At 29.2% G+C, this 12,339-nt stretch overlaps 1 protein-coding gene across 3 annotated transcripts in view; it reads right to left on the bottom strand.

Annotated features, from left to right (window-relative positions):
- The window catches only part of LOC107439819 (unextended protein), a 95,458-nt gene that overhangs the window by 36,791 nt on the left and 46,328 nt on the right, over window positions 1-12,339 (bottom strand). For 2 of the 3 annotated variants that reach the window (XM_016052532.4, XM_087155934.1), the window contains exon 2: window positions 978-1,028. The exons of the other annotated variant lie outside the window; for it this stretch is intronic. In XM_016052532.4, the coding sequence (XP_015908018.1) occupies window positions 978-1,028 (51 nt within the window). The remainder of the gene's footprint in view (window positions 1-977; window positions 1,029-12,339) is intronic. 3 annotated transcript variants of the gene reach the window in all.

Below are 12,339 nucleotides of genomic sequence, written 5' to 3'. Positions count from 1 at the left end.
GGTTTCGTTTCTAATTCACATTTCTATTTTATTTTTACTTTGCTTCGGATATATTGACTGGGCTACAAAAATGTTCATCTCGGGACGCATGCGGCCCGCGGGCGGCGAGTTTGACACCCCTGTTTGTTGTAGTTCATCTACGTCGTACTAGAGCAGGACAATGGGCTATCGGCGACGGTCTGGGAAACATCCTTGAAGATGATCGAAGGCATGCCATTGCAATTTTGATCCTCAGCAGAGAGGGGGGCATCCCCGCTTCGGTAGCCCGACGACCTGCATGCGAAGTTGAGCACTTTACGACAGAACAGTTAAATGAGGATAAATACCGCACATCCTCGATCCCTACGCAGACTGATATAAGTGGTCACCCACCCGCACACTTAGAGCAGCCAGAGATGCGCGACTTCGGTGATCTGCTGGGAACCGTGTCTTAAGGATTAGTCCACTGTGGGAAGTTGTCACTACAACGAACTGTGCTTAAAGACGAATTGTCCAACGACAAATTGCGAGTAATGAAAGCAGCTACGTGGAATTATGAGAGATGAATTGAAGCAGAACCTTAAATATGGATGCTATTATACTGAAGCTGTAGCGAAAAAGCAACGGTGTGATAGATGGAATTCAACGTTTTCTGAAGGACATGGCGGGGAATTGGTATGATATGATGACATAAACACTGCACGATGTCAACAAAAAAAAAAAAAAAAGCATCGAACGAAATAGCGATTATAAAAAAAATAAACAAAAGTGCAACCTTTAAAAATTGTAAATAGTATATGATTTTTTTTTTTTTTCGGTACTGTATTTCTTGAATAAGGGACCTTGTTTGGGAATTTCTCTAATAAAAATGTCTACTCCAATTGTGTCAAGTATAACTTTAGTTCTGTTGTCTACTCCTTTTCTCACAAACCATGTAAATTTATGCATTATTAACGTGCAGGAGTATAAAGAAAGACACAATAAATAAGAAAACTCACGACATTAAGGCATTTGAGGAAATCTTTTGATCATGGTTTTGAGAAGCCAAGCTGTAGGAAAAAAACGTGCAATACACACATTGATAAAAAAGAACATTTATAAAGAGAAAGTCACAGTTACAAATAGAATATACAAAATAGAATATACAGAATAGAAAAGAGGTTGCAAAGGTAAAGGTAGCAACAACACATTAAGAAATAGCAACAATAATGAGAGAGAGTCATGCAACAAAAATTACTTGACGACATCTTAGGATAAATACAATCAAAGTCATGATGAAACATTCATATAATTTAAACAATATAAACATGCACATAAATACTTAGTATATAAGATTATTTCTCGAAGCTCTTCAGTCAAGAAAAATAAAGAAGCCATAGATTGAATCCCTTAAATAGAGTTGTTGAAATGTCCGACTCCAAAGTATACTCAATTAAATTTTCCACCAAATCGCAGAAAAATATTCGAGTATTATTATTAAGCAATAGTTAATTTCAAATTATATACTTCTATTTATTTATGAACAATTAATGTAAGTGGAATTTTGTTTAAAATTACATTTTGCTTTAAAAAAATTGGTAAAATAAATTTTAAAAAATATATTGGTACAAAATATTAAAATTGTGCAAAATCATTCCAAGAAAAGAACTTCATATCTATATCTCACACGCACATACATTAACGTTTTATGACAAAAAAATTTTTAGTGAATATTTCTGAAGAAACTTACAAATAAATTCGGTTTTGGAATTTATAAATTAAAAGATAACTTAATAGATAACACTAGGGAACAAATTTTTGGCGGCATTTATAAAAGTACTTATTCTTAACTAATTCGAGTGTGGGGATCTGAAACTAGTTTCGTTCAGTAAGCTGCAGATTCTTTTCAAAATAATATTTTCAGTTTATTTATTTCTTTGTCTGAATGCACAAGATAATAAAAACGCATAGATTTATATACGTACATATGCACTTGTCTGCTCCTTTGAAAATAACCCTTAAGACAAAAAATATGACCTTAAAGTATCGCATCATAAACTGAAATGTATTATCGTCTTCTTACCACTTCCTACGTAGAAGAGAAGTGGGTACACTCAGAATTCACTCGAGAGAATTTAAAAAAGATCCTGGTTAGGAATATATTCTTGAATTGTATAAAGACTATAGCTCTTAGAGAGAAACAGATTGCAGATTTGAAATTAGAGATCTGAAAATATTTAAGATCTGTTCAGAAATATCATGCGTCAAAAAAATTGTTTCCCAGATAATTTATTTAATAATCTCGATTTTCCCATGGTAAGCATTTTGTGTTCTTTTTCAATAGTTCGGTTAAACAGAGGCACAAAAATGTTAAAATGTGATAAATTAAATTTACTGTAATTAATAATTTAAATAATTGTTATAATAATCATTCAAGTAAAAATTTTAATTACATAATACAGTGAAACCTGCCAAGTTGACCACCCTTGTAAGTTGGGCACCTGCATAAGTTGACCTTAATTATCAAGAACGGAATTTTTCCTATATAATATAAAGAAGCAAAACCTTTGTAGCTTGACCACCTGTCCATCTTGTATGTTGACCACTGAAATAAGTCAATTTTGTCTAGGAGTATTATGAAATTCTATTCTAAAACCCTCATAAATTGACCAGAAAAAAAAATCAGAAAATTTTCTGTCATTTTTGCAATGTATATTAAAATTTCACTTGTTTGGTGAAATAGTGTAAAAAGCTAATCTAAACCCTTTTGTGAGTTGACAATCAGGGGAAACTGTAAGGGGTCAGCTTTTGACCATTTCTTTCATCCGTTCATTGAAAACAGGTGTGTTAGTTGAAAAGTTGCTCTTCCAGTTGCAATAGTGAGCATTTGAATAAATGAATGCTCTGAAATATGCTTTGATCCTTTATTTATGGTCTTTGATCTTTAAGTGTAGTAAATAAATTTTAAAGTGTTCAAATAATTTTATTTTGTTAAAGTTTTCAAATTACATGTTTTCGTGTTCTGATATTTTAAGAAATTATACTTATTAAGCACTTCACATGCATAACTAACGAAATAATTTTTTTAGAAAAAATTAGTTAAATATAAGAATTATATGTATCAAATTGAAGTTCATTCAGGTTTAAACACATTTCTTAAGATATTCATTTGCATATTTTCTGAATAAAACTTTTAAGTCAAGTAAAAAAAAAAAAAAATTTACATATACAGCAACATGATATAGGAAACGAAAAAGTAAACAATGACCCACCCCTCTATAAGTTGACCGCTAAAACAATGCACCACAAGTGGTCAACTTACACAAGTTTTACTGTATTAGTTTTGCTCCGAGAGCTACAGATTTCTTTCCAAAATGGTATTTTTAGTTAAGGTTATTATTTTGTTTGAATGTGTAAGCTTAAAGAGAATTTAAAGGTTTATATACATACATATACACTTTCCAGTTCCTTTGAAAATAACACTTAAGAAAAAACATATGACCTATCACATAATAAACTGTAATGTATTATCGTCTTCTCCTACCACTGCCACTCGGTAAATAGTGAATTTAAAAAAAACTTGGCTAAGAATATGCTCTTAAATTGCATAGAAACTGTAGTCTGTTTGAAGAAACGGAATGCAAATTTGAAATCAGTGACGCGAAAATATCCAAAAACAGTTCAAAAATCTTATGCAACAGAAAAAAAATGTTCCTTTGTGTAATTGCCTCGAACTAACAAAATGAAAATTAGCAAAAAGGGTTTTTAAGTAAGGCGAAAAAGCCCACGAAAATCACTCTAAGCAAAAGGAACATTATATTGATATATAGGATATTAATAAAAGGAGGATAGTGTTGGTAGAAAACAGCTGAACACTAGAGCCAACTTAAATAAAAGGCTCGAGTTCAATTAGATAAGAGATGTTCCGTAATCATCACCTGGTACAGCTCTTAGAATATTTATTTAAAAAAATTGTAATCTATACATGTTTTACAGTATTTAAAAGTAAATTAATATTATGTGTGAAAAACAAAAGTTATCAAAACCTGACAAACATTATCGAAATCTGTAACAGCGAAGGTTTTCAGCAACAAAACCAATTTAATTGTTGGATAAAACTAAAAAGCATTTAAACAACTTTTTCCTTTCAATTCTTGGACATTAGTGAGTTTTTGAAATCCATTCCTTCTTTAAAATTGACCGAGAAATTTTTTTTTTCCTTTCAGTTTAAGTATTATTTGTGCCTATTTTTCACAGTTTCTTTCAATGTCCCGCAAGAAATAGATTTCTTCTGAGAAAATGTCAAGCTTGTAAGAAATATACTCTTAACCCACACTTTTGAAAGCCACCTGTCATAGCAGTTCAGTTGAATGTAGAGTACAACAACGCAAGAGCCGGAATCAACTGTACTGTGCCAAATGAAACACCAATGCATACTCCAGGTTAGCTTATCAAACGGTTTTTTAAACGGTTTTGACGTAAAAGAAAGAAAGAAAACGGAAAATAAGAAAATATCACTTTGGTTTTTGGAGATAATGGGTCTTGTCTAAATAAAATAAATCCTGTTTATGTTAATTTCTAAAATAGTTATAAAAGAGGAACATACGAACAAATACGAGACGCTCAAATTAATTAAAAAAAGGAAATTAGCAAATTTGTACTCAAGTTCACATTAATAATAATAAATGCTTAATAGGTAAACTATAATAATATATAAAAATATGTCAATTTTTCTTATCTTAAATAAACTAGAAGGTAGAATTGTTACTATAATATAAATTCATCGAGAAGTATCTAATGCATTAAAATATTATAAATAAAATTATTTGTGTTTAAATTAGTATTTATAAACAGTCTATCTATTAAAAAAGGAAATAAAGCGATTGACAGAGCGAATTGAATCACGAACATTCCAGCCTAAGAGCAAGAACTTACCACCAGGGTATTAACCGTTAGGGAGGCGAAAAATTCAACTAGCATATTAACGGTGCTAAAATTTTCTTCCAGAATTGACACATCAGTGAGTTTTATTATTTTAATCCTTGCTAAAGGATATATTTCACAAAAATGAACCAAAAATGGAAAATTTGTTTGACTGTTTAATTTTGTTCTTTACATTATTATAAAAGTTAGAAAATGATTTTTTATTACAAAAATAAAATTTTAAATGCAATAACTACTGTATTTATAATTTTTACACGTAAAAAAGTAATGGATTACACACATATCTTATTTAATTAGAGCAAATAAAACAATATTTTGTAGCTAAATATAATATAACTAGTATAATATAATATAAAAACGCAACAATATGATTTTCAATACATAAATTTTACAAATCTTTTACAGTATGGCAACAACCACATTTTCCCTCCCTCGACTGAAGTCGTAATCTGTGAAAAACTAGAACCACTAATGCCATCTATTAGGAAAATAGTGAATTAAGTATCCTAAAGTAGAAAAGAACTGATTTCGGACTTCACAAATTAGAAACGTAAATTTTTCAGAATGTATGAATAAGACCAAAATATGAAACTTTTCATAATTGTTATTTTGTAAAGGATGAGAATTAATATTTTTAACTATAAGAAATATCCCGATCCAAATATTAAAAACATCCACTCTAAATGTTAAAAAAATTTCTCAAAACTAAAAAATTTTGTTATCAAAATTATTATTTTTAGATATTAAAAAAAAGTATCCGCTCCTTATGCCTAAATGAGATTACCTATGGGGTTATATCGACAAGCCCCCCATAGAATTAAAAAAAAATTTAACCGGCCAAGAAAACAAGAATTACTAGCGTACGGAATTTTTTCTTTTAAATAAACCTAGTTCTAAGAATGTATTGATTTTTAAATTCTTATTGCACAGTGCACAAAATAAAAATAAAAACGAGAACATCTTAATAACTTCTGATCTAATGGACAGATTTTAACGTATTAAGATTCAATTTTATTGGTTCGATGGTCCAAACTTAAATAAGCTAATTATTGCAAACGATATTTTAAGTTACGAAATTCCACAAAAATACTTTTTTTTTTTTGAATAAACATACCTTTTATTTCGACGGCTTTTAATTCACTCTTAAAGTATGAAGTGGGGTAGTCGAAATATAGAAAATATAACTTCAATAGTTTGGTTAGGACAGCGGCCGAAATTTTGAAACCCTAATTTTACTTTTTGCTATTTCACAAATTCAAGGAGGACGCATTCAGAAATTTTTATTTCTCAAAAACTATTCGACTGATTTCTTTCAAATTTTGGATTTTATTCTTATTTAAATGGTGTAAAGATTTCCACAACTCAAATTTTAAATTTTTCAGCTATTATTGAATTAGGAAAAATAATTATAAAAAATTATTTTGTTCATAAATTTATCTTTGATGAACGAATTTTACAATTGAGAGCAAAAATTTGTGTTTCGCTTAAAGCATTAAAAAGCTCTAACGATCAAACTATTCGGAATATATTTTTTAGATTGCAGCTATCCACCTTAATTTTGAGGGTCAGAAAAAAAAAAGATTATTTTTATACAGCGAAAGAATGTTTTTAAAGTCTGGATTTTATAACTTTTACGACTACTAATGTTAAACTGGTTATAGGGAGGAAAACCACGAAAATCTCCCACGGTTAGCCTGTCTGCAAGGGGACTAACCCATGATCCGTCTACCACTGAGGATATTTTACGTCAGCACTGTGGTCAGTGCTAGCCGGATGCGAAATTCGTATCGACCAGCCATCGCTGGGGTTCGAACCCGCTTCACCTCATTGGAAGGCGAACGCTCCATCTTCTGAGCCATCACGGCTCCATAAAGGCAAGGATAATCAAGGTTAGGCCCTCAAATCATTGAAGATTGCAACGTAGTACGTTAATATCCGACCATTAGATTAAAAGTTATTCAAGTGTTCGCTTTTCTATTCTGCACTGAACAGTTAGTGGTGTCGTTTCTTGAATTTTTTCCACATAAAAACATGGACAGAGAAGTAATTATTTGAATCAGAGTAATTATTGACGCTAAAATTTAACCATTAGATTAAAAGTTATTTAGGTGTTCGCTTTTTATATTTTGTACCGAACAGTTTGTGTTGTCGTTTCTTGAATTTTTTTCAGATGAAAACATGGACAACGGAGTAATTATTTGACATTTTTGCTGAAAAGAATTTTTGTCATATTTGATAAATCGGATGCTATCTATTTCTAATAAATTCTTTTCCAAAGAACATTCCTCCTGTCAAATAAATCAGCAGGTCTTCAGAAATTAATGTATTCTCACAAGATAGGGAATTTATGAATAAAAGTATAGAACAATTTATTATGGCTAAAAAACAACGATTTTATGTTTTTTCTTATATAGTTATAATAATGAAGCATGCAGTTAAATAACGATTATCTGTTTATTGATTTATTGATATTTAGTTAAATGCGATAACAGGAAAAAAAGTTTTAATGAATATACTATAAAGCAAAGCATTTCTGCAACAGCTTGTTGTCATGGAGGCTAAGCGTTACAAATTCTTGACCATTGACATGATGGCAATGTGGTCAGCATTGCGCACCAACCACTTTTGATTCTCAGACAGAATAGTACACATCAATGTGCAATAGCTGCCAACATGGACAGGAAAAAATTTAATAGATTTTACGAAATATAAATTTCATGATAATTGTTGCATAACGTATTAAATATATTACACATAGGGATTTTTAAAGTCAACAAAATAGAAAAACTACAATATTTTCCAGTTATGATTGACATTAAATAAACTTTAAATGTTATGTATTTAGTTTTAAATACATTTTTATAAATGAGGCTCGCTTTATTATATATTCGCAATACTTATTTCAATATTCAAGCAAGCAATAATCTGTGCAAAAATTCTATTACAATAGGGAATTTTTTAGAAAAACTACTTAATTTTAGAGAATTTTTTAAAATGTTTAAAAACCAGGAGAATTTTTATTAAACCAATAAACCAGGAAAAACTTGGAGTTTGCAGCTATGGATGTGACATAACCCCGATGTTACATAATGACAGCTCAGTGGTTAAGCATTCTTATCCCTTTGGCACATGGGACACCGGTGTAACTTTATATTTTTTTATCTGACGCTATAATTACAAACAAAAGCAAATTTTGGTATTTTTTTAATTGTAAAAAGCAGCCTAACAGTTACTGAAAATCTGATAGATTGTCGGAATTATATTTGTACTAAACTATAAAATCCGAAAAGAGTCGTTAGAAAATTTTTTTTTTTTAATTCATATTCAAAATTTCATTAACAATTAACTTAAAGAAATTTCAATGATGAATAACTGTTTCTTTTAGATCTAAGTAATTGCAAAAAGAGCAAATTCGAAAAATTATTGTTTGGAAGTGAGCAGTGTTTGGAAGATTTTACATTTAACGCAGAAAAAGACACCGGTGTTCCATGCTGTATTTTATAACCAGAAATTATTAAAATGCTAAATATAATATTTTTCACTCATTTTGACCTAAATTAATACAAAATAATAAAAAAAGTATGAAAAATGTAAATAAAAATTAATATGTGAAAAAATTCTGCGTTAAAGGGTAATATACAGGGTGTCCCAAAATTCATGCATGTCAAGTTTGATAAAAATAAAAATGTTTTTAAATCATTTAAAAACGAAAAAGTATTTTAAAAATGCATGTTGATGGCACTTAACTCAAATAATAAGATATTTATAAGCCATAAAACTGTCCGAATGATTAATTGAATCAAATTTCGTATAATTTTTTATTGCACTTAAAACCAAGACCAACGAGGGTAAAAACTATTTTTTTTCCAGAAAAAAAAAAAAAAACATCGCTTGTAACGGCATACAAAAATTTTTTTTAAAATAATTATTTTTTTAAGGATAGAACTGTACCATACGTTGTCCTAGATATTAAACACTGGACCTCAAGAGATTTTAATTGTTAATATAATTTGATATACACAAATATTTTCCCAAAAGTCAAACTAGAAATGAAATGGCTCTCTTTCCAGTGTTTTCTCAAATTTCTTATAATCTCTATTGCAATTCAAAACAATCTCCAGCGAACGTAAAACCATTTTTTTTTTTTACATTAAAAATTGCTTTGCAAATACAAAAAAGATTTAAAATAATTATTTTCTTTATGAGATGGAATTATACAATATGTTGTATAATATATTGGACGCTGGACTTCAAGACGCTTTAACTTAACAATTTTTTATTGCAATTCAAAACAACGACCAACAAGCCCAATTTTTTTGAACATACAAAATAGCTTTGTAAACATTAAAATATTCTAAAATAATTATTTTTAAGCGACAGAATTATCTCATATGTTGTATAATATATTGGAAGAGTCTTTTAACTTACGATTTTTTATTGCAATTCAAAACAACCACCAACGAGCGTAAAACCAGTTTTTTTTTCTACATTAAAAATCGCTTCGTAAATACAAAAAAGATTTAAAATAATTATTTTCTTTGAGACAGAATTATACAATATGTTGTATAATATATTGGACGCTGGAATTCAAGACGCTTTAACTTAACAATTTTTTTATGCAATTCAAAACAACGACCAACAAGCTAGTAAAACCATTTTTTTTTAACATAAAAAATAGTTTTGTAAATATTAAAATATTGTAAAATAATTATTTTTTTAGAGATATAATTTCGCCATATGTTGCCTTATATATTAGACGCTAGACCTCAAAAGGTTTTATATATAAGTGTTAGTAGAATTTGATATTTATTAATAGTTTCACAAAAAAATAAACTACAAATAAAAAGGTTCTACAACCAATGTTTTCTGTACTGCTATGTACTGACACCCTGTACTTTCAGCCCTGATTATAGTTTAGTTAAAAAGTTTAAAAACAGGGAGTTTAAAGAATAACAGAAGATAAAAATGACTTACATAAATTAAAAAAATAAGTGCATTTTAATGTATTTAGATTAAGAAACGAGATAATGACAACACTTGATCTTTTTGCTTACACTTTCTAAGAGCACTTATCACTTTCGTCAAAAAATATATTCAACATTAATTGAATTTCTTTGTATTTTAAATACAGACTGGCTGACATAAATAGATAAAACTAATCTCTCACAACATTGTTTTAACCACACATCATCAATTTATCATTTAACACGTTTAAAGAAAGAAATTTTCCATTGTAAGGGATTTTAAAAGAAAACTTTCATTTCTAGAATTTCATTTAATTAAAAAAAAAAGAAAGACATTTTTGGATATAATTAATTCTAAATTTTTTTTTGGGGTTCAGACTCAGGACACTTTAAATTGAATGAAAAGTACAAGTAAGCACAGAACATATCAGGGCATAATTTCTAATGAAAAGAAAGTAGGAATTTAAGGAGCAAATAAAATTAGATCTTACAACATTTATGAATTACTTTGGAAATTATTAGATTGTAATTATATCTCATAACTTAAAAAAAAAAAAAACATGAAGTAAATTTTGGAAATTTTAAAAATATGCAGAATGCTGTGCGCATGATAACGACATAAGTTTGTATACAATTTGAGTAATACAGGTTTTAAATTATGCTTAAATAGGTAATATTCCCTTTTATATTGGGAGTATAAATTAGTTCGGCCCGTTTTCTTTTCGTGTGGTCAAAAATGCATTTATTTCAGAACAGAATGAATGAACAGATTAATCAAAGTATTGTCCATTGCTGGCTACAACTTTTTCCCACTTCTCAGACAATTTTCGAATTCCATCTCGAAAAAATTTCTAGTCTTTCGTGGCGATCCAAGTTAGGAGCCAATTTTCGATCTCTGTGAAAGATGTGAATCGGTGACCTGCCAAATCATGCTGCATTCGTCGGAACAACCAGTAATTAGAAGGAACAATGTCCGGCAATACGGCGGGTGTGGTAAAATATCCCACTCAAGCGTTTTCAAAAAATTTTTTACAACTTTTGCAACTTGAGGCCGACCGTTATCATCCAGAAGAATAGCTTTGTCACGTCTTTGCTCGTATTTCGGCTGTTTTTCCCATAATGCACGGTTCAAACGAAACAATTGTAGCCTATTCCGATCTCCCGTAATGCAATCGCCAGGTTGTAGCAGCTCATAGTATAACAACGCCACTCACCCTTCTTCATTTATCATTCTTGAAACGTCGAAACCATTCCGTGCATGATTTATCAGTTGGAGCATTGTCACCATAAACTTCTACAAGCATTCGATGCGCTTCAGCTGCACTTAGAAAAGTGTAAGAATAAAATTAAAGCAGAAATATAAAACCTCCCGCAATTGGTGCTTGGTTACCACAAAATTTGTGTAAAAAACAGGGTTTTTGTATGACCCTCAAAGCGATTTAAACTGAATATCATTGACAGATGTCTAACCTCTCTGAAACCACCGAAACTAGCTGCCACTATGAAACATTCATAACAGCCAGAGCCATCTCTTGATAACGGACCGAACTAATTTGTACTCCCAATAGCTTTATTTTAAAAATGGAAATTTTTTTAAAAATTTTTAAGATTTATTTGAAATGAATAACACTTAAACATTTATCTAGTATAAGTTATTAAACGAGATTAAAAATAAATCTCCGTTAAATTTTTTATATTAATGCATAAAATATAGTTCAGAAATCAAGCGTGAAAATGTTTGGAAAATTATAAAAATGAAATTATAATTTTTTATATTTTAAAAAAAGATCTATTAAACTTGTGATAATTTACAAGTTGTTAAATAATTTCTAGTAATATAGATTTTAATTTACTAAAAACACATAATTATACTCGATTCTGCTTAAGTTGTTGAAATGTTAAATATTTACCCGTACTTTTAAGGGTCTAGGTATTTATTATCATAGCTTTATGGCTATACAATATCATAGCTTTACTGAGTTCAAAATCGGTAAAATACGTCGTTAAAATTTTAATGTGAAATTAGCAGCAAAGAAAAAAAATCATTGAATAGAAACGCCATGAACTTTAAATCTTATAAATAAGTATATACAATTGAATGTACTGATGATTTTCACAAAAACGTTATTTTACGAGCTGGCGGGAGTTCCAAAAAACAATTTTTTATAAATCAAATCATTCTTATTTAAAATTTCGAAGAATAATGTACATAATGTAGATTAGAATTATACAGTCTGTCTCAAATGTTAAAGTTCACATTGAAATTCGCCATTAAACAATTGAATTATACATCACGTAATAAAGGAGAAATTTTTGAAATTAATAACTGTGATATATGAATAATACTATCAAGAAATTATTTAACAATGGTTGCTTTAAAAATTTTGTTTAAAATGACTGTCTTTTAACTTAAAACACATTATAAATTTCTTAGAAAATGGGGGACTGGTTAAATAAAGTAACGTCTTTTCTG

This window comes from Parasteatoda tepidariorum, chromosome 12 (assembly GCF_982258835.1).
Source record: "Parasteatoda tepidariorum strain Cologne lab strain chromosome 12, Ptep-v5.0, whole genome shotgun sequence".
NCBI lineage: Eukaryota > Metazoa > Arthropoda > Arachnida > Araneae > Theridiidae > Parasteatoda > Parasteatoda tepidariorum.
This window is presented reverse-complemented; position numbering and strand designations above follow the sequence as displayed.